We start from the raw sequence: 23,280 nt of genomic DNA, 5'->3' as shown, positions 1-23,280 counted from the left end.
ATATATCAGAGACAATCAGACAAAGACAAAAATTGGTTAATTTGTTTATGTGTCAAAAGACAAGAAACGGTAATTAAGAAAAAAGAAAAAAAATAAATAGATATATAAATTCTATATTTAGAAAAGAAAGAGCAAGTCATCCATGTTTTAGAAACAATTTTCTTTGTGATCCTAATCTTATTACAGTATTTCTACCAAAACACATCCTTCTTTACATACCTGCAACTTATCATTTGATCATTTCATTAAACATATCATACATTTCCAATGGCTTCACGAGATCCGGAAATCGACGATAGTGGCGGTGGTGGCAGCCTCAAAAAACCTCTTTTACACACTGGAAGTTGGTACCGCATGGCCGGTATGAGTTCCCGCCAATCCAGCATGTTAGGTTCATCTGCGCAGATCCTACGTGAATCCGTTTCCATTTTTCTCGTTGTATTCATCGTTGCGTTGGGCCCTGTTCAATTTGGATTCACAGTAATAAATCTCTCTTTACCAACATTTAAATATATGTATACGCAGTGGCGGATCAAGAATTTATTTCGAGGGGACTAAACGTTTAAAAATTGGAAGAAAAAAAAACAAGATGCTGAACTTTAACATATAAAAATATATTAACAAAATGCAGTCGTTGGGGGCGGCTGACCTCAGTTGCTCTACACTAGATCCACTCATGTCTGTAGAATATATATGTTTATTATAAATGTGATTGTTTCTTTTGTGTAGTGTGGATATTCAAACCCTACGCAGGCGGATATTATAGCTGATCTTAACCTAAAGATTTCAGAGTTTTCGGTGTTTGGTTCATTAGCAAATGTTGGTGCTATGGTTGGTGCGATTTCGAGTGGTCAGATTGCAGAAAACATTGGACGAAAAGGGGTAAAGTATATAATTGTACAATTAACCTTATTAGTACTTAATTTGGTAGTTTAGGATCAAATGAGAAACTTTTTAGAAGCAAACATATCCATCATATTGTAGCTTTTGTCCACAACTTTACGTAATTGAGCATATACACATATTATTTTGTGAATCAAAGTCACAAATTTAGTGAATCGGTTTGCTTACTTCTCATTTGATTTTAGGGTTCAACCCTCACTAGCATTATAAGTATATGGCCAGGGAACAGGGTCGAAAATGGTTACGGGATAACCTGGTTAGACTGTATCCGAGTAAAAATACTTTATTTTCTTTTTTTTTTGGTGACTCAAGAACCAAAAAAAAATATATATATATATACTTTATTTTCCCGGTAGCCTAAACAGGAAAAACCTTATAAATGAATATATATTGAATGGTGTGAATGTGTATTGTAAGTGCAGTCATTGATGATTGCTGCTATTCCTAACATACTTGGATGGCTTGCTATTTCATTTGCAAAAGTAAGTCACATTTGTTAAGTTCAATCCAACCTTATAAGTTACAAGCTTTTATATGTTATTATTCTTGTATTTTGTAGTAAATTATTACTATGTTAATTATATGGTATTTAATTATTGTCTTTTTGATAGGATTATTCATTCTTGTATATGGGAAGGTTATTGGAAGGTTTTGGTGTTGGAGTAATATCTTACACGGTGAATTTTAGCCACCTAAAGAATTTGATATCCTTTTATCACAAATTCACAATTGCAATATGGTTAACTAGTTTTACTATCGGATATCAAATGTAGGTTCCTGTATATATTGCTGAAATCGCACCTCAAAACATGAGAGGAAGTCTTGGATCTGTGAACCAGGTTGGTTTATGGCTATTTCGTACTTCAACTTAGATATATCATACTAACGTCTGCAATTATTAATTTCCAATTGTTTTTCCTAAAGATTGAGTGTATATAGCTTACGATAGGTCTCTTTTATTTCTAGCTTTCTGTTACTATTGGAATACTGTTGGCATACTTTTTGGGACTTTTTCTTCCATGGAGAGCACTGGCGGTTGTTGGTAAGCTTTACTTGTTACGAGTTCATATTGAATTGGGTTACATCGTACTTGTATTGTGATGGAAAATCGTGTGTACTTTTAACAATTCAGATTAACGCAGCGGATAATTAAAATAATAATCTTTTATTATTTTATGAACAAAATTACAAAAATTAAATAATCACTTATTTAAAAACATGCACACGATTAATTTATCCAATGGATCCAGTTACACCATAATAATTGTCATGAATATAAAATAAAAGAGGAGTAAACGGTATACCTTTCTTGAAGAAACTGATGAATGGAGAGAAACCCACGATCAAAGGGTATGACCATCTCTTTGGATAGTCCACTACACTTTCGAACAACGTCAATGGATGCTAGTCCAAACCCAAGTAGCTTATTAATATAATCGAATTATATTAATTGTATAATGAATAATACTCGTGTATAGTATGTTTACGTCTTTCTTATCGAACGAAAATAAAAGAAAACGTAATATGCTTTTGGTTTATGGTGCGGCTAAAAACAAGAGGTGGGATATAATATTCTTTTTATTTGTTTCGTATATGTGTATGTTTTTCAGCCGAAAACAAAAACCCATCATCATATATACTAATAAATAATAAATGTGTAAAACTTGCACAGCAAAACAAATCCCATCCAAATTTGCCAATTGACTTTTATGTCGGTGGAACAAAAAAAAACGAACAATCTAGTTGTCAAAATCAATTGTGTACTTACGCACCAAGGAACCAATATCATTTAATTATAATTAATGAATATTAATTATTCATCTTATTAATTAACTAACCAACTAAATTATAATAAACGATTTTAGTTTATTTCGCTACTTGGGTAATATATATACGTCATATATATATTTCATTTAACGTCTACGTGTATATATGTGTGACCCCGAAGGCTCAAATGAATTTAGCCATATAGTTATATATTGTATCATGCACATTAATCCTACAGACTCCCACTTGTGCATGGTACAACACCAAGTAACTATACAAACAATGGATACCGTCTAGCAACAGGCCATTGTCCCTAAATTCACGTGAGGGTAGTTTCTCGAAACTGCTTATAGTAAGTGTTAAATGTCATTCGTCCCTTTGTTTCAGATACTTTAGTTAAACTTGAGATATGGATCATCGGTCATTCTCATTTGTTTAACAATTTTATTTCTCGATCTTAGAACTGAATTAGATCACCAAACTAATTAAGTATCATCTTAATTACATCTGGGTGCGGCCACACAAATATCTTATTCATTCATCGAGGAGCTCAAAAGTATCTAACTCCAAACATTTAGGAGGAACAAATCCTATTTTGCATACACGTGTCTCTCAAGAGCTTTACATTATACCCAATGATGGCCTTTATTACAGCCTTATTCAGGACAGCGTTTAACCATATCAAAGTACAATATTCAACACATCGAAACGGGTGTGCATCTCAAGTCTAAGGACATAAAGACATAATCACTAAAAGATTCACTACTGACAACGATCCATGTAGTGATATCTCGGATGGGTCATTCCAATATTCATCATCAATGAATACATATGAATTTGGTCTCTACAAGTTAACTATTTATCATCAATAAATATAACCAAACATTCATATTAATCTTAATTCATGTTATTCCCATAACATGACCGATTATGGAGATTTTGAATAATCAACAACTATTCATGGATTAAACATGCTAATACAGAACACAGTAATATAAATGAAAATGATCATACCATCAATATATCAATTCATTAAGATAAAACTGCTTAATGTTCCAAAAATATCCAAATACTAAATTACAAATTAAAAAGATCAGCAGCATAACGAAGTCCAATACTACTAGCATGTTCATCATGCTTGTTATGTGTCATGGGCTTCGTGAACGGGTCAGCCACATTATCATCTGTATGAACCTTAAGAATACTAATATCATTCCTCTCAACGACTTCTTGAATGTAGTCAAACTTTCGAAGAATGTGTCTGCTACCCTTACGTACACGTGATTCTTTCGCAAGTATAATAGCACTTGAATTATCACAGTACATTTCCATAGGGGATTCAATGCTGGGAACTACTCCGAGTTCAGCAATAAACTTCCGAATCCAAACAGCTTGCTGTGCAGCTTCTGAGGCAGCAATGTATTCTGCTTCCGTTGTAGACTGTGCAACTGTGCTCTGCTTCGAGCTCTTCCAATCAACTGCTCCGCCATTCATGACAAAGACACATCCTGACTGGGATCGAGAATCATCTCGATCAGTTTGAAAACTAGCATCTGTATAGCACTTAATACTCAGCTCTTCTTTCAAACCACCGTAAACCAAGAACATATCTTTAGTTCTCCGCAAATACTTAAGAATGTTCTTAACAGCCATCCAATGTTCTTCACCTGGATTCTGTTGATAACGACTCGTCAAACTTAAAGCTAACGAGACATCAGGTCTAGTACATAACATGGCATACATGATGGATCCAATAGCCGAAGCATACGGGATACCTTTCATACGTCTTATCTCATCAGGTGTGATAGGACTTTGAGATTTGCTCAAGATTACACCCTTTTGCACGGGCAATGCTCTGCGTTTAGAGTTCTGCATGCTAAATCTACGCAAGATTTTATCAATGTATGTACTTTGACTCAAACCAATAAGCCTTTTTGATCTATTTCTATAGATCCCGATTCCAAGAATATATTTAGCTTCTCCAAGATCCTTCATAGAAAAACATTTACTAAGCCAAGACTTGACATCTTGCAAAGTTGGAATGTCATTTCCAATAAGTAGTATGTCATCAACATACAAGATCAAGAAGACTACTTTACTCCTACTAGCTCTAATGTAAACACAGGGCTCATCTCCATTTTGAGAAAAACCAAACTCTTTAATTTTCTCATCAAACTTGAGATTCCAGCTCCTGGATGCTTGCTTCAATCCATAAATGGATTTTAGAAGCTTGCATACTTTATTAGGATGCTTAGGATTCACAAACCCTTCTGGCTGAACCATATATACGTCCTCGCTTAGGTCGCCATTTAGGAAAGCGGTTTTGACATCCATTTGCCATATTTCATAATCATGAAAAGCAGCTATGGCAATAAGTATCCTAATTGATTTAATGCTCGCGACTGGTGAAAAAGTTTCCTCATAATCAATTCCTTGAGTTTGAGTATAACCTTTTGCTACCAACCGAGCCTTAAAAGTGTTTACATTACCGTCCATGTCAGCCTTCTTCTTGAAGACCCATTTACACCCCACTGTCTTGCAATTGGGTGGAAGATCAATCAAGTCCCATACTTGATTATCTTTCATGGACTGCATCTCTGCCTTTATAGCATCTTGCCATTTTTCAGATTCTGGATCTGATATGGCCTCACCGTAGCTAGAGGGTTCATCATAATCCCCTAGATGAGGTTCATCTGAATTAATCAGAAGATTTAGCCTCTCTGGTCGATGAGGAGTTCTACTAGATCTACGAATTACAGGTGCAACACGTTCTGGCTCACCAACAGTGTGTTCAGCTTCAACGTGCGGTTGGCTAGTGCCTTCAGAAGGTATGTCACTTTGTGATTCTTGAATTTCTTCAAAATCTACTTTACTCCCACTGACTTCTTGTAAGAGAAGATCTCTTTCAAAGAATTCAGCAAACCGAGCAGTAAACACTTTGTTTTCAGCTTGGTAGTAAAAGTAGTAACCCATTGTTTCCTTTGGGTATCCCACAAAGTGACATTTGATACCTCTGGGTTCTAACTTGTTTGAAGTGTCACGTTTCACATACGCTTCACAACCCCAGACTTTCAAATAAGACAACTTGGGACTCTTCCCATGCCATAGCTCATATGGTGTCTTTTCTACCTTCTTGGTTGGAACCATATTGAGTATGCGTGCAGCAGACTCTAATGCATAACCCCAAAAAGACATTGGTAGAGTAGTTAGACTCATCATAGATCGAACCATATCAAGTAAAGTTCGATTCCTCCGTTCAGACACACCATTGTGTTGTGGTGTGTAAGGTGGAGTGAACTGTGAGATGATTCCACAATTCTTTAGGTGGTCCAAAAACTCTTGACTCATGTATTCCCCTCCTCGATCAGAGCGAAAGGCTTTAATGGTCTTTCCAAGTTGATTTTCTACTTCATTTTGGAAGATTTTGAACGTTTCAAAAACTTCATGTTTATGTTTCAGCAAGTAAACATAACCATATCTACTATAATCATCAGTAAATGTAACGAAGTATGATTCACCATGTCTAGACATAGTTCTAAAAGGGCCACATACATCAGTATGTATTAGTCCTAAAAGATCTTTAGCTCTTTCACCTAAACCGGAGAAAGGAGCCTTTGTCATCTTTCCACATAAACATGACTTACACACATCAAATGACTCAGAGCCAGTTGATTCCAAAAGCCCATCAGATTGGAGTTTTGAAATGCGTTGTTTGTTTATATGACCAAGACGACAATGCCATAGATAGGTATTATTCAAGTCTTGCTTGATTCGTTTGGCAGTACAGGTATATACAGAATTATTATTTGAAATCACACCATGCATATCAATTTCAAAAATACCATCACGTGGATAAGCATTAAAATAAAAAATATTATCCTTAGAAACTAAAATACCAAAGTGCGTAAATGTAAGTTCAAAACCAACATCTTTCAAAAGAGAAACTGAAACTACGTTGCTCGTAATACTAGGAGCATAATGACATTGTTCCAACAAAACAATAAGACCACTGGGTAGAGTAAGCTCATAAGTTCCAATAGCTTCAACAGCTGCTCGATCCCCATTGCCCACTCTTAAATCCAGTGTGCCTTTCTTCAGTCTCTTACTTCTTCTCATTCCCTGCATATTGTTACAGATGTGAGTACCACAACCAGTATCAAAAATCCAGGAATCACTAGAAAAAGTATATAACTGTATATGAAATATACCTGATTTGCTGGCTTCGCCAGCCTTGCCTTTTCTCAACTCAGATAGGTAGGAGGGACAGTTCCTCCTCCAGTGGCCAACTTTTCCACAGTGGAAACATTCGGCGTCTTTCGCTGGGTTTTCTTTCTTGGGAGGTGGTGGAATCTTCTTCTTAGCAATTGACTTTCCTTTTCCTTTTCCCCAAGTTTTCGGCTTATTCTTTTTCACCTTACCATCCCTAATCATCAGGACACCCGGATTGGAAACCTTAGATGGAATATTCTGTTCAGTAGTTTTGAGCATCGAGTGCACCTCTGCCAGAGATTTCTCCCAACCTTGCATATTGTAATTCATTACAAATTGGTGATACGATTTTGGTAGTGAAGCCAAAACCGTGTTCACGGCCAAGTTAGGCGGCAAGGTAGTTCCAAGTTTTTCCAATCGGTCAATGTAGCTTTTCATTTTCAAGACATGAGAGCTCACTGACTGACCCTCCTCCATTTTGCATGTTTGAAGAAGCTTATAAGTTTCATACAACTCTTGACTAGCTTGTTTCTGAAACATGTTTTTCAGCTCAGTCATCATATCATATGCTGTATGATAAGGCTAAAAAGGAACATATATTTCATAGCATTATTCCCCAAGAAAGACAAGATTTTAGTTGCAATTGTTCCATTTTCAAGTAATAATCGGTTATATTAAATAAGTGCGAAGACAAAAGGCGAAAACGAAGATTTGAAGACGCAAAGGTCCAAAAAGCTCAAAAGTACAAGATACAATTCAAAAGGTTCAATTTATTGATGAAGAACGTCTAAAAATGACAAGAGTACAAGTTACAAAACGCAAAGTACAAGATATTAAATTATACGAAAGGACGTTCGAAAATCCGGAACCGGGACATGAACCAACTCTCAACGCTCGACGCAACGGTGTAAAAATTACGAGTCAACTATGCACAAGAATAAAATATAATATTTAAATAATTCATAATAAGAATAATATTAAATAATAAAAAGTTGTTAATTGAGCATAGTTCAGGGGTCGTAAATGAAAATTCAATTTCTAATTTGCCTATAAAAGGCTATATTACGTTCGATGATGGAGGAGAAGAAATTCTTTCCGATCTTTTTTTTTCTTCTATCAATTATCAATATCAATTATCAATATCTATATTCTATATCTCTATCATAATGTTAATGTAATAAGATATAACAATAATCTTAATTTTAAGTTTAAATTATGATAATAATAAGATTTATGATAGAGATCATTTGAGTGTGTAAGTCGAAATTCTGTCCGTGTAACGCTACGCTATTTTTAATCATTGTAAGTTATGTTCAACCTTTTTACATTAATGTCTCGTAGCTAAGTTATTATTATGCTTATTTGAGCCGAAGTAATCGTGATGTTGGGCTAAAATATTAAGACGGGGTAATTGGGCTTTGTACCATAATTGGGGTTTGAACAAAAGAACGACACTTGTGGAAATTGAACTATGGGCTATTAATAGATGGGGGGTATTGTCTAATTGAGTGACAACTCATTGGAGTCTGTCGAACCTATCTTCAAATTAATTAACCTAATAATTAATAATGATTATGGTTGTCCTATTTAGTGATGTTCATATGGAATCTGTTATAATCATTTAATTAATCAATTGGGTTGGGTAATTGATTATTCATTCTGATCAAGTGGATGAATTAATATTCATAAACTAATTAAAACAGGGGTGGATTACATACAGTGATAACTGGTGTAATTGTTGACAGAAGTGATAACTGCGTCACAGTTTAAATCCTTAATCAGTTGGAATATTTGACTTCGGGTATAAGGGTAATTTGACGAGGATACTCGCACTTTATATTTATGACCGATGGACTATTATGGACAAAAACCAGATAGACGTATCAAATAAACCAGGACAAAGGACAATTAACCCATGGTAATAAATTAAAATCAACACGTCAAACATCATGATTACGGAAGTTTAAATAAGCATAATTCTTTTATTATATTTCTCATCGTATCTTTATTTACTGTCATTTTATTACTCGCAATTTTATTTTCTGTCATTTTATTTATCGCAATTTATTTTACGCACTTTAATTTTTGTCATTTATTTTTACGCTTAAAATCGACAAACCGGTCATTAAACGGTAAAACCCCCATTTTATAATAATACTACTACTTATTTATATATATATTTTTACAAATAAACTTAATAATATAGCGTTAACTTCACCAGCTCCCTGTGGAACGAACCGGACTTACTAAAAACTACACTACTCTACGATTAGGTACACTGCCTATAGTGTTGTAGCAAGGTTTAGGTATATCCCATCCGTAAATTAATAAAACTTGTGTCATATTTTGTAGTATTTTGTATTAAAAAATTTAATACTATTTCGTACCCTCACGCTACATCATCAAGTTTTTGGCGCCGCTGCCGGGGAGCGCTAAAACGCTATATTTTTAATTATAATAATATTGAAATAAAATATAATAATATAATAATATTGAAATAGAATATAATAATATAATAATATTTAAGAATCTTTACGTAAATTTTAAAAAAAAAAAGTCGTATTTATTAAATACTTCAGGGGTATATTATGTAACTTATAATTAATAATTGCTATCATGTCGCTTTCATGTGAATAGTAAATTAATTAATTAATTTTCATTTACTATTCATGAATAGTAAATGAATTAAAAAAAAAAAAAAAGTTTTAAAAAAAATTATAATTATAAAAAAAAATTATTAATTTGTAAAAAAAATCGTTTTTAAAAAAAAAAAAAAAAAAAAAAAAAAAAAAAAAAATCGTTTTTTTTAAAAGAAAAAAAAAAGCGTTTTTTTAAAAAAAAAAAAAAAAAAAAAAAAAAAAAAAAAAAAAAAATTTGTAAAAAAAAAAAAAAAAAAAAAAATCGTTTTTTTTTTAAAAAAAAAAAAAAAAAAAAAAAAAAAACGAAAAAAAAAAAAAATATAAAAAAGAAAAAAAAAAAAAATATATGTATTTTTAAGACTTTGTTAAATAGTTAAGTTTTAAAAGTTTCTTTATTTTTATTTTAGTTTATAAAAATATAAGTTTTAATTTTAATATCTTTTATTTAATTAAAAAACAGAAAAATAAAAAAAAAAAAAAAAAAAAAAGAAAAACGCGTAAAAACAAAAGCTGTCAACTGAATTCCTGAACCCCGCGACTCGCGGAGTTTTCCTCTTTATTTGCCGCGACTCGCGGAGGCCTTCTGACACACGGACAAAAACCCTAATCACGGGTTATTTTTAATTATTATTATTATTAAAACCTAATTATTATTATTATTATTATTAGTTTTAAGTTTTATTTTTATTTATGTATTTAGTTTAAATAAGTTTTTATTAAATTGTAAAATTAATAGTTTTATTAAATAAATAATATAAAATAATATTTTTATAAAAATTGTACTTTTTACAACTTTTTGTATATTTTTATATTTTGTACCTTTTTAATCGTTGTAGCGTAACTTTTGTATTTTTAGCTCATATTTAATTTTAAACTTAGTTTTTGCTATAGTTATTTTTACTCCTAGATTTTTAGGCTTTGCCGTAGAATTCCTTAAGTGCTTTTTTCTTTAGACTAAGATTTAGGTGCTTTAGAATTTTGCGACGCCTTTTTAAGTTTTAGTTTCTTTTTAAGTTATTTCCATTTGGGATTTAGTCTTTTCCTGTAAGCTTTAATATTTTTAGACCTTTTACTATGTATCAATTATCATTCCAATTAGTAATTTCAATTTGCGATTATAATTTTAAGTTAGTTGTAGTAATAAGGTTAAATTAGTTAAGTATTTTTAAGTTTTGATAAGTTTCTTTTATTTTTCCGTCACCTTTTATTTTTCAACCATTTTTTATTTTTCGACATTTTTCGGCGCGCAATCTATTTCTCTCTTATTTCTCGCCATTCTAGTTTTAGGACTTAGAATTTTTTCTACTTCTTCTCTAAATTTCTTAAAATTACGAAAATTTATTTTAAGTTGTTAAATTGATAGACATCAAAATTTTCTGGTTCGTAGTAATAGTTGGATTTGTACGTGGACCGGGTTATTGGAGCCAAACAGTCCTCAATTATATTGAGACCAAACGAATCCTGCCCCTCTGCTGCATCTTTTGGCTATTCGAAACGTGGGCAAAATCAGAAAAGTCTATTGGTTGGATAACTTATTATAATTTTTCTTTCCTTTTTAAAAACTAATAGGATATTCAGTGAATGCACCGAGTAAAACGTTCACCACCTTTCATACGTTCACCACCTATAACTCGATCAAGACATCTAGCCAATATCGCCGCTGTTGATTTTTCTTTAGAATCGTCATCTAGTCGAACAAGAACTCCAACTCAAATTTCCGATAATCCATCTTTTGAACCCGACTTCACAATTAAGAACCCGGAGCATATTCAAGGACAATTCCAAGATCCTGAACCACTAATTATTCCTCCTGAACCACAAACCGTTAAATCAGAATCCTCTAGTGATTCGTATACAACACTTCCTATCATGGAAAATCTAGAACCTCTAAGTATGGAAGATCGAATGAGAGCTACACGCACGGGCCAAGGTCACGCCATTATTAAGCCAGAAGTTAATGCGTCAGATTATGAAATCAAAGGACAAATTCTACACATGGTAACTAACCAATGCCAATTCAGTGGTGCACCGAATGAAGATCCTAACGAACACCTTCGTACGTTTAAAAGAATTTGTACACTATTCAAAATCCGAGAAGTGGAAGATGAGCAGATCTATCTCATGTTGTTTCCCTGGACTTTAAAGGGAGAAGCCAAAGATTGGTTAGAATCGTTACCTGAAGGGGCGATTGACACATGGGATGTTTTAGTTGAAAAATTTCTTAAACAATTCTTTCCGGCATCCAAAGCCGTGAGACTTCAAGGAGAAATTGTTACGTTCACACAAAAGTCAAATGAAACATTATATGAGGCGTGGACAAGATTCGGAAGGATGTTGAGAGGATGTCCTCAACACGGATTAGATACTTTTCAAATAGTACAAATCTTCTATAAAGGCGTAGACATCGCCACACGAAAAGACATCGACATAACCGCTGGTGGATCCATTATGAAGAAAACCGCAACTGAAGCTTACAAAATTATTGATAACACAGCCTCCCACTCGCATGAGTGGCACCAAGAAAAAGATATCTTTCGATCATCTAAAGCGGCTAGAGCCGATTCTAGCCATGACTTTGATTCCGTTTCCGCAAAAATAGATGCTTTCGAAAGACGAATGGAAAAGATGAATAAAGATATTCACGCAATACGAATCAGTTGTGAGCTATGCGGTGGACCACACTTATTGAAAGATTGTCACATTGAACCAACATTGGAACAACGAGAGAATGTTTCTTATATGAACCAAAGGCCGGGAAATGATTATCAAAATAATTATCAACCGCCAAGGCCGAACTTCAATCGAAATCAATACATTCTTTACAATCCAAAAGGACCCGAAAATAACTTGTACAACCAACAAGGTCCGAATAACCAACCAACTCAAAACAACACTTTCAATCAACAAAGACCTAGCTTGTATAAACCACCACAACAACTCGAAGAGAAAAAGCCAAATCTAGAAGAAATGATGGCAAAGCTAGTTGAATCTCAAACACACTTTATTACATCTCAAACCCAAACGAATGAGAGGTTTGATCAGTCATTAAGAACTCAACAAGCTTCCATTTTGAATCTAGAAAAACACGTAGGTACTCTTGCTAGCATGATGAGTGAGAGGGAACAAGGAAAGCTACCGAGTAATACTGAAGTAAATCCTCGGAAAGAGAATGTTAATATGGTTTCAACGAATTCTGAAAAACCAGCTCCAGAAGATGGGAAGGTTTTAGATGTGAGTAACAATGAAAAAGTTACACCACCACCACCACCCGAGTATGTAAAGCCAGTGGTGGCACCATACAAACCACCCATCCCGTTTCCAAGAAAAGGAGTTGAGTATGAGCAAGTGATAGGTAATAAAGATTGTGATACCTCTGGAAAGAAGAAGAAGAAAAAGAATAAGAAAGTGCAAGAAACAAAAGCCGTAAAAGTAAACCCGGTGAAGACAGTTCCACCAAAACCTCCTCCTAGGATAGGTGATCCGGGTGAATTTATTGTTCCTTGTCTACTTAGTGATTGTGTCATGTATGATGCACTAGCAGATTTAGGTGCAAGTGTGAGTGTTATGCCTCTTTCCTTATATAAGAGATTAGGTGTAGGTGAGTTAACTCCAACGGATATGAGTGTTCGACTCTTTGATCAAACCATTAAGCACCCAGTTGGAATTGCTGACAACCTACCCATTCAAGTAGGCAATTTAACGTTTCTAATCGAATTCATTGTCATAGACATAGAAGAAGACCCAAACATTCCTCTAATTTTAGGTCGACCATTCTTAGCGTCCACCAGAGCGTTCTTTGATGTAGGAAACGGTAGAATGACACTTAAGAGTGGTGACAAATCGATCACCTTTATGATTCGAAAGTCTAAATCTCCACCAACCAAAACCGTTGAACCAACAAAAACGATTGGTAATAACCATGTTGTTTTACCAACTCCAACGGCAGTGCTTAACAATAATAAAACGCCTAAGTGTGGGGAAAATGAAGTAACACCTAATGATGACTTGATAATAAAGAACCCCGTTGTTGATACGAAATTAAATGACCCCGTTATTAACAGTTCAATGAAGAAACTTTTTAAACGGGCTATCGATGCTAGAAGTAAGGGGAACTTTAAGTTATGTAACCGGTTAGTATCCAATTTGTCGCCTAAAGAAAAGGCGAAACTAGTTGAATTTTGGGATATTACGGAAGAAGCCGGGCACTGGCTTAAAGAAAAAGTCACAGATACGCAAGTTGATTATGGACCAAGAGAAATTGACAATAAAGTTAATCACAATTTTGACACCACAGCTACCTAAGTGTGGGGAGATTCAAGTGTTCTAAAAAGAAAATGATGTCTAGAGTTAGTTGTTCTGTTCTCGTGTAGTTCCGAGAATGGAATCCGATTGGTCTTTTCCGCTAGCAGACACTAAAGAACTAGTTTTCTCCCTCCATTCTGATTTTTTTTTGTTTTATAGGTTTTATATGAAATTAATATGCTTTTCAAATTTAAGTTTTTGTGTGATTTTAAAAAAAAAATTACTTTATTTCATTAAGTTTAAAAAAAATTGATTTCTAAAATTCGTCGTGAGTTGAAGACTAGGTCATTAAGCCGAAATTGCTTTACCCGAGGGTGGGACGGCAAATTTTGTTATCATTATTTTTAATTTTATTGATCTAAAGTATGCCAAAAAGATATTAGACTTTATAAATTTTTGAACGTGGGGTAATATACCCAAATTCAGAAATATGTATATATATGTTTGTATTTTATATTATGTACAAAACAGGGTAGAACAACGCACTTTCAAAGACTAACATTAAGTTCAGCAATAGCTACTGATTTTGACGACAAGAAGCAAAATATCAAATGTGATGTAAAATAATATGCTTGCAAACTCGGTATTTTTAATCACTTTTCTACGCTAATCACCCTCATGAATTTAAATTATAGTCTGATTTCATGCAAATGAGGGCATTGCATGATCTCAAGTGTGGGGAAGGGTTATAAATTCTCTCGGGTTTACACTTGGTTTATTTGCCAAATTTTGTAAAAATTTGAAAAATTTTCAACTAAATGAACTCAAAATCATGTTTATACATATTTATGAACGATGAAAACTAGGTGTTAATACCGAAATTATCGTTACCTCGAAAAGGACATAAATTGAGAAACAACTTAAAACGCTTGAATTCATTTAAAATGGAATAAAGGAGAATAAAAAGGCAAAGAAAGAAACTAAGTGTGGGGAGAATGTACCAAGTTATTCAATTAAAAACTATCTATCACATATTTTTGTACAAACAATTGAAAATACTTTTGTTTTGAACGATAATCAACAGTTTTACCCGGTTTACTGTAATACATTTGAAAGAAAGATGGATCTACACGATGAATCAATTCCATCATTAGAAGGAAGTAAAGTCTTCCGAAAAAGACACGTGCTTCTTGATTTAGGTCATGAAGTTGTCGTCCAGACCAGCTGTAGGTTGACGAAAAATCTAGAAAAGTCATCACTAAAATCGGCTGGAAATCCACGGACCTCAGCATCAAACAGGGTCGCCAAGTGGTCAGATTTATCCTAACCATGAGAAGGATTTATCTCGTACAATGGGGGGGCACCATGCAAATTAGCTTGATAAGACTAATGAATCAGATCCCCAGAAAGGATAATCTCCTTAAAGATTAAAAATCAGCTTTTAAGACTGATAATACTCAATCCTAGAGATTGACCTTAAAGATTGAGAATTCAAACTCATGGAATTCGATGATATCTAAACTCGAGCTTGAACGAGAAAATATTTTGATCAAAAATACAAACCGATTTGTTTTCTGAAAAACCATTTTCAATGCGTTCATTAGCATTGAACGTAAAATCCTAAGAAATTCACCTGGAATTCATTAGGTCACCTGAACCAAATCGGGTGTCAACCGTAAGAACGGTGGTTGCATAGCATGGTCGGAGACAGGACCTTGTGCCAGACCGAAAAATTATAGGATGATCTTTACTATCGCTCCTACCAAGGATAGTTCTAGCATCCGACACGTTAAAAGACCATAACCAAAAGCATGTCATTAGACATTGCCTTAACAGTTTCTTGTTCATCGCTTTCCTTTACAACCGGACGGTAGTTTGCCGAAAGGTAATATACGGAACAAGTAAACTGGATGTGTGCTTTCCGATACCGGGATAGCAGTGGATTACACGAACCTAAATGTTTTTAGCCAAAATATTGATCCACAAATATATTTTGCAACACCAATGGTGGATCAAATCAGAAAACTTATCTAGGGTAAAAGCTAGATTGAATTTTCAAAAGATCAAATGTTTTCATAAAGATCCTATTTCCTAAAGGATCTAAATTTTTATAGTCATGTGGGACTGTAAACCGCCTTTCAAATGTGCACTTTGCTTTGGAAACCGAAAGTAAATCGGCTATTTGATTGCAAGTGTCGTTGACCTAAACCCAAGGCAACTGTGGATGACACACCCACCTTTAACCATGGTTCTATTGTTAATATCATTGTTTATACCGCTCTATCAAAATCACTGATGTACAAAGTGTGAAGAATAAAAAAGTGATTCGTGTGATGTATTATATTATTTCAAGACTGTATTGCTTGAGGACAAGCAACGCTCAAGTGTGGGGATATTGATAAGGCTAAAAAGGAACATATATTTCATAGCATTATTCCCCAAGAAAGACAAGATTTTAGTTGCAATTGTTCCATTTTCAAGTAATAATCGGTTATATTAAATAAGTGCGAAGACAAAAGGCGAAAACGAAGATTTGAAGACGCAAAGGTCCAAAAAGCTCAAAAGTACAAGATACAATTCAAAAGGTTCAATTTATTGATGAAGAACGTCTAAAAATGACAAGAGTACAAGTTACAAAACGCAAAGTACAAGATATTAAATTATACGAAAGGACGTTCGAAAATCCGGAACCGGGACATGAACCAACTCTCAACGCTCGACGCAACGGTGTAAAAATTACGAGTCAACTATGCACAAGAATAAAATATAATATTTAAATAATTCATAATAAGAATAATATTAAATAATAAAAAGTTGTTAATTGAGCATAGTTCAGGGGTCGTAAATGAAAATTCAATTTCTAATTTGCCTATAAAAGGCTATATTACGTTCGATGATGGAGGAGAAGAAATTCTTTCCGATCTTTTTTTTTCTTCTATCAATTATCAATATCAATTATCAATATCTATATTCTATATCTCTATCATAATGTTAATGTAATAAGATATAACAATAATCTTAATTTTAAGTTTAAATTATGATAATAATAAGATTTATGATAGAGATCATTTGAGTGTGTAAGTCGAAATTCTGTCCGTGTAACGCTACGCTATTTTTAATCATTGTAAGTTATGTTCAACCTTTTTACATTAATGTCTCGTAGCTAAGTTATTATTATGCTTATTTGAGCCGAAGTAATCGTGATGTTGGGCTAAAATATTAAGACGGGGTAATTGGGCTTTGTACCATAATTGGGGTTTGAACAAAAGAACGACACTTGTGGAAATTGAACTATGGGCTATTAATAGATGGGGGGTATTGTCTAATTGAGTGACAACTCATTGGAGTCTGTCGAACCTATCTTCAAATTAATTAACCTAATAATTAATAATGATTATGGTTGTCCTATTTAGTGATGTTCATATGGAATCTGTTATAATCATTTAATTAATCAATTGGGTTGGGTAATTGATTATTCATTCTGATCAAGTGGATGAATTAATATTCATAAACTAATTAAAACAGGGGTGGATTACATACAGTGATAACTGGTGTAATTGTTGACAGAAGTGATAACTGCGTCACAGTTTAAATCCTTAATCAGTTGGAATATTTGACTTCGGGTATAAGGGTAATTTGACGAGGATACTCGCACTTTATATTTATGACCGATGGACTATTATGGACAAAAACCAGATAGACGTATCAAATAAACCAGGACAAAGGACAATTAACCCATGGTAATAAATTAAAATCAACACGTCAAACATCATGATTACGGAAGTTTAAATAAGCATAATTCTTTTATTATATTTCTCATCGTATCTTTATTTACTGTCATTTTATTACTCGCAATTTTATTTTCTGTCATTTTATTTATCGCAATTTATTTTACGCACTTTAATTTTTGTCATTTATTTTTACGCTTAAAATCGACAAACCGGTCATTAAACGGTAAAACCCCCATTTTATAATAATACTACTACTTATTTATATATATATTTTTACAAATAAACTTAATAATATAGCGTTAACTTCACCAGCTCCCTGTGGAACGAACCGGACTTACTAAAAACTACACTACTCTACGATTAGGTACACTGCCTATAGTGTTGTAGCAAGGTTTAGGTATATCCCATCCGTAAATTAATAAAACTTGTGTCATATTTTGTAGTATTTTGTATTAAAAAATTTAATACTATTTCGTACCCTCACGCTACATCATCAATGTACGATCTTCCATTTCCTTTTGGAGGTCAGAAGTCATACTAGCAAGCATGATTAAAGCTATCTTCTCTTGCTCATCAAACAACTTCTGATAAGCATTCTTTTGAGCAGCAGTAGCTGTCTCAGGAGGAGCTTCGGGTAAGGGTTCTTCAATTTTGTTCAACTTCCCTTCATATTTGAGAACGATTCTCAAGTTGCGGTGCCAGTCTAGGAAGTTTGAACCATTGAGTTTCTCCTTCTCCAACAAAGAACGGAGATTGTTTTGGTTTACGTTTTGATTGTTTGACATCTACAAAAGAACAAGATTCAATTTAGTATTTTTGATATAAAACTTTAATAAATTAACTACCCAAGTTTTTATATATTTTAAAAACAATTAATTTACGAAAGCCTAAGATCCACATAGAGATTCCATAGCCACATCTGTTGATCAGCTAGCAGTTATGGAGTCTATTGGTAGGTAGCGGGTACCAATTGCATCACAAGTACAACTCTTAGATCTTTATGGGACCTAGAGATATGTGTAGTCCAACAAACCACTATTATCTACTGGCATGTTTGTCCCATCCTTGCCTCGAACTCAGGTCTCACCGTGAATACGATTAAGTCGTCCAATTTGGAAACAGTGGAAATTTAGCCTAGTCTCACTCGTAACTAAAAATCCACCTCGTGGCTATAATTCAATTAGGTCTCACCGTAATCAAAAAATAACGAGGAGTGTTTGCAAGCTCATTGGATGGCATGACTTAAATTTGACGGGTATATTGAAAAAGTTTGTGTTAACGAATAATGCATGCACACAAGATTCATTACACTAATTGTTAAAAACATTTTAACCAATTATATATGTCGATAGTGTTTGTGTGTCTAATTTGTTATTTTATCTAAAAATTAACAAATACACAAATGTGTATCGTTTTAAAACAATTTTAAAAGATGTCGATCATATATATTATTTGAGTTTCAAAAACATTTAACTTTAAACTCGTTAGAGTTTAACATTTAAAATCATCAATTTTAATCTTTGAAACCCGTTACCGATTTTATTTGATGTTTTCATCAAAAACAATTTGCATATATTATAATCAGCAATTAAATATAAAATGCAATAAATAAAACACAACTATGCATCACACACATACATAGCCTAGCCCAAAATATCCTATGCTTGATCCCATGAGCCGTCATGGGATCAAGAGGTCAAACTAAGGACAAACCATAGCTCCCACTTGAATCAAGATCCAAGTGAAAACTTGCCGAACGCTATCGTTGTTAACTTGACCTGTTCGCCATCTTCTAAGTCAAGCTCCAAGTTGCATCTTTATCTTCAATCTTCATCTTATTACATTTATTCAAAATTGAAAATACGACTAGTCTAGTACATTTACAAATTGAAATAAACCTAAATACAATACTATGAAATTGAAAATAAACAAAATACAACTTTGGCTTCTATGGCCTCCAATTAAATCAAAAACAACATGGCATAAAATTGTCGTAACCAACAATCACAACAATCACACATTGGTCGGGGCATTATGGGCTATGTATGCAATCACAATTTAATAACAACATTATTAAACCTATATATGGCTTGTCCATGGTTACAATGCATGTGTATAACCATGGAATAAAATAAATATTAAATAACCAACAATTATCCAAGCCATAACTTTCTAAATTCAAAATTTAAATAATGAATTTCTTCAGATCTTATTTGTGCGTCGTGAGGTAATCAACAAAGTTGACTTTCAAAAACCATAAGGGTTTTGACTTTTACCAATTCACCACAAAGCTAGATCTAAGAAAATCACGCGACAATTAAGACGGTGTAAAAGCGGCTCATGATACCACTGATGGAAAATCGTGTGTACTTTTAACAATTCAGATTAACGCAGCGGATAATTAAAATAATAATCTTTTATTATTTTATGAACAAAATTACAAAAATTAAATAATCACTTATTTAAAAACATGCACACGATTAATTTATCCAATGGATCCAGTTACACCATAATAATTGTCATGAATATAAAATAAAAGAGGAGTAAACGGTATACCTTTCTTGAAGAAACTGATGAATGGAGAGAAACCCACGATCAAAGGGTATGACCGTCTCTTTGGATAGTCCACTACACTTTCGAACAACGTCAATGGATGCTAGTCCAAACCCAAGTAGCTTATTAATATAATCGAATTATATTAATTGTATAATGAATAATACTCGTGTATAGTATGTTTACGTCTTTCTTATCGAACGAAAATAAAAGAAAACGTAATATGCTTTTGGTTTATGGTGCGGCTAAAAACAAGAGGTGGGATATAATATTCTTTTTATTTGTTTCGTATATGTGTATGTTTTTCAGCCGAAAACAAAAACCCATCATCATATATACTAATAAATAATAAATGTGTAAAACTTGCACAGCAAAACAAATCCCATCCAAATTTGCCAATTGACTTTTATGTCGGTGGAACCAAAAAAAACGAACAATCTAGTTGCCAAAATCAATTGTGTACTTACGCACCAAGGAACCAATATCATTTAATTATAATTAATGAATATTAATTAATCATCTTATTAATTAACTAACCAACTAAATTATAATAAACGATTTTAGTTTATTTCGCTACTTGGGTAATATATATACATCATATATATATTTCATTTAACGTCTACGTGTATATATGTGTGACCCCGAAGGCTCAAATGAATTTAGCCATATAGTTATATATTGTATCATGCACATTAATCCTACATATTGTTGCATTATTTGAGGTCGAAAATTCGGCGAGTGGGCCAGTTTTGATAGTCGAGTAAAAAAAAAAAAAAAGGTTTGGGTTACAACAGTTTAGGGTCAAAACGGGCGAGTAAGGCCCAAGTTTGGAGCTTTTGGTCAAGATTGTCAGTTGTAAGCGTTATTGTCAGTTTAGAAAATAGCAATACTCATATAAGATTTATATGTAGTCGATACATTCAACTTTGTATTAACAGCTTATAATGTGGAATGACTGATAAATTTAAGACTAATACGCCTTTTCGTAATTTTTAATAGGAACTCTGCCATGCGTCTTTTTGATACCCGGCCTGTTTTTCATTCCCGAATCTCCTCGCTGGTTGGTAAGAGTTATTCTCATTAACTATCTTTTGTTGGGTGTAAAAGAAAAGTATGTCTGCATTTAAGCTCATGGGCTACTCCTCTATCACCAATTGGTTTTAGATGGGCTTATATGTTGGACATATTGTTGGGCTACGTATCGGTCCTAACAAGTGGTATTAGAGCTACGGTTGTTGCCAAATGTGAATGGTGCCGCGGGATAGCGGCACACAGTGGCTCATCCTCCTCGGTTTGAACTCGGTGAATGATAAGCCAAACCTGGAACCTTGTAGTTGTTGGGCTAAGTATCAGCCCTAACATCTATAAGGTAAATATTCTTCTGTTTCTAATGTGGTATATACTCAAAATTTTGTTTAGGCCAAGATGGGGTTTATGGAAGATTGTGAAACCTCTTTACAAGTTTTAAGAGGATTTGATACAGATATTTCTCTAGAGTTTAATGAGATCAAGGTGAACAAGATTTACTTAGTAGTTTATTAAAATTTGAACAAGATTTACTTAATATTTGTATCTGAATTTGAACAGAGATCTGTGGCAACTTCTGGAAAACGGGCTACAATTCGCTTTTCTGAGCTAAAGAGACGAAGATATTGGTACCCATTAATGGTATACCAAGCAATTTTTACATTTAAATCTGTTTAACTTTACTTAAACTTGAACAAAAAATTTGAACTTATTTTATGTCCTCCTTTTGTTGGACTATGTTATGCAGGTTGGAATAGGTTTACTTCTTTTTCAGCAACTCAGTGGTATAAATGGTGTTCTATTCTACTCTAGTCACATCTTTTTATCAGCTGGTTAGTGCATCACTAGTAATTCATACATTTCAACCCTAGTATCATACTTTTAAATATACACATTTTTTCGTAGTTTCTTCGTTCTTAAGTTTCAAATGATGTATCATTAACAGGAATTTCATCCAGCAAAGCTGCAACCCTTGGACTCGGTGCGATCCAGGTATTTACTAACTAAACTACGTGAAACTTATATAACGACACGATATTGATCAATGATACGCACCTGCCTTTTATGTAGGTTGTTGCTACTGCTGTTACAACATCATTGGTAGACAAAAGCGGTCGACGAGCTCTTCTATTGGTAACGAGTTGCTTAAATTTTAGTCAAGATTTTTTATAATCAATCTCGAGCACATGTGTTAACCCTTGTTCTTATGATCCAGCTATCATCATTTCTAATGGTTATAAGTAGCCTTCTTGCTTCATTGAGTTTCTTTCTCAAGGCAAGTTTTCCTTTAACTTCTAATTTTTTCGCATATTTTTCAGAATTTAGGTTTCAGTTAATTCTATTTTTATGATGACCTAATCATGCTTCTTTATGTTGATCTTTCATCAGCACTTTGTTTCTAAAGATTCGTCCCTTTACGGCTTCTTAGGAATACTATCACTTATTGCACTTGTGGTAAATTTTACTTGAATACCCTGCTTTCTTTTTGTAAATGTATTTTGAGTCGTTACTGATAATACGATCGGCCTGCAGATTATGGTGACTGGTTTTTCGCTAGGACTTGGGCCTATTCCTTGGGTTATAATGTCTGAGGTATGGTAAATTTCGCCATTAAATTAATATCTCGGGGATAGAATACCATGCTGTTATGAGTAACTTTATACTGTAACAAGATATTCATAAATTTCTTTTAATCTCAGATACTTCCTGTAAATATTAAGAGCCTTGCTGGCAGTGTTGCAACACTTTTTAATTGGTTGGCAGCATCAATTGTCACAATGACGGCACCGTTACTCTTGGACTGGAGCAGTGGAGGTACTACTAGGGGCAGATGCCCCCTTCAGAAATTATTATAAATAATACGGAGTACAAAACAAAATCTTAATATTAAGGGTATTACTAACTTTTTTTAAAGATTTTCGCCTCCTCAAATGGTAGTAGAAAAGAGACAAAAAAATGTCCCCTCAATCAACTCATCCCGACTACTCTGGCCATGTGTGACTTTTTTGATGGAGTTTAACGAAATCTTTCGTTGTACAGGAACCTTCATCTTTTATGCTGCAGTGGCCAGTTTTACTCTAATGTTTGTTAAATTATGGGTTCCTGAAACAAAAGGAAAAACTTTAGAAGAGATACAATTGTCCTTCAGATAACATTGCTATATATGTTATCCTCACATGATCTTAAAAAAGGTACAAATTATCCTTCCC

General features: G+C 33.6%; 1 protein-coding gene across 1 annotated transcript; it reads left to right on the top strand.

Annotated features, from left to right (window-relative positions):
• Positions 1–267: 267 nt before the first annotated feature.
• Positions 268–23,223, top strand: LOC139892184 (sugar transporter ERD6-like 6). Its single transcript, XM_071875224.1, has 17 exons — positions 268–480; positions 730–882; positions 1,326–1,385; positions 1,515–1,580; positions 1,677–1,742; positions 1,870–1,945; positions 21,044–21,108; positions 21,464–21,556; positions 21,632–21,712; positions 21,819–21,903; positions 22,017–22,063; positions 22,142–22,204; positions 22,287–22,346; positions 22,460–22,525; positions 22,604–22,663; positions 22,771–22,885; positions 23,111–23,223. The coding sequence occupies exons 1-17, from the start codon at positions 268–270 to the stop codon at positions 23,221–23,223; spliced, it is 1,482 nt and encodes a 493-aa protein (XP_071731325.1).
• The last annotated feature ends 57 nt before the right edge of the window (positions 23,224–23,280 follow it).

This window comes from Rutidosis leptorrhynchoides, chromosome 2 (genome assembly GCF_046630445.1).
Source record: "Rutidosis leptorrhynchoides isolate AG116_Rl617_1_P2 chromosome 2, CSIRO_AGI_Rlap_v1, whole genome shotgun sequence".
NCBI classification, from domain to species: Eukaryota; Viridiplantae; Streptophyta; class Magnoliopsida; order Asterales; family Asteraceae; genus Rutidosis; species Rutidosis leptorrhynchoides.
Note: the sequence above shows the minus strand (reverse complement) of the source record. Positions and strands in the feature narration are given on the sequence as shown.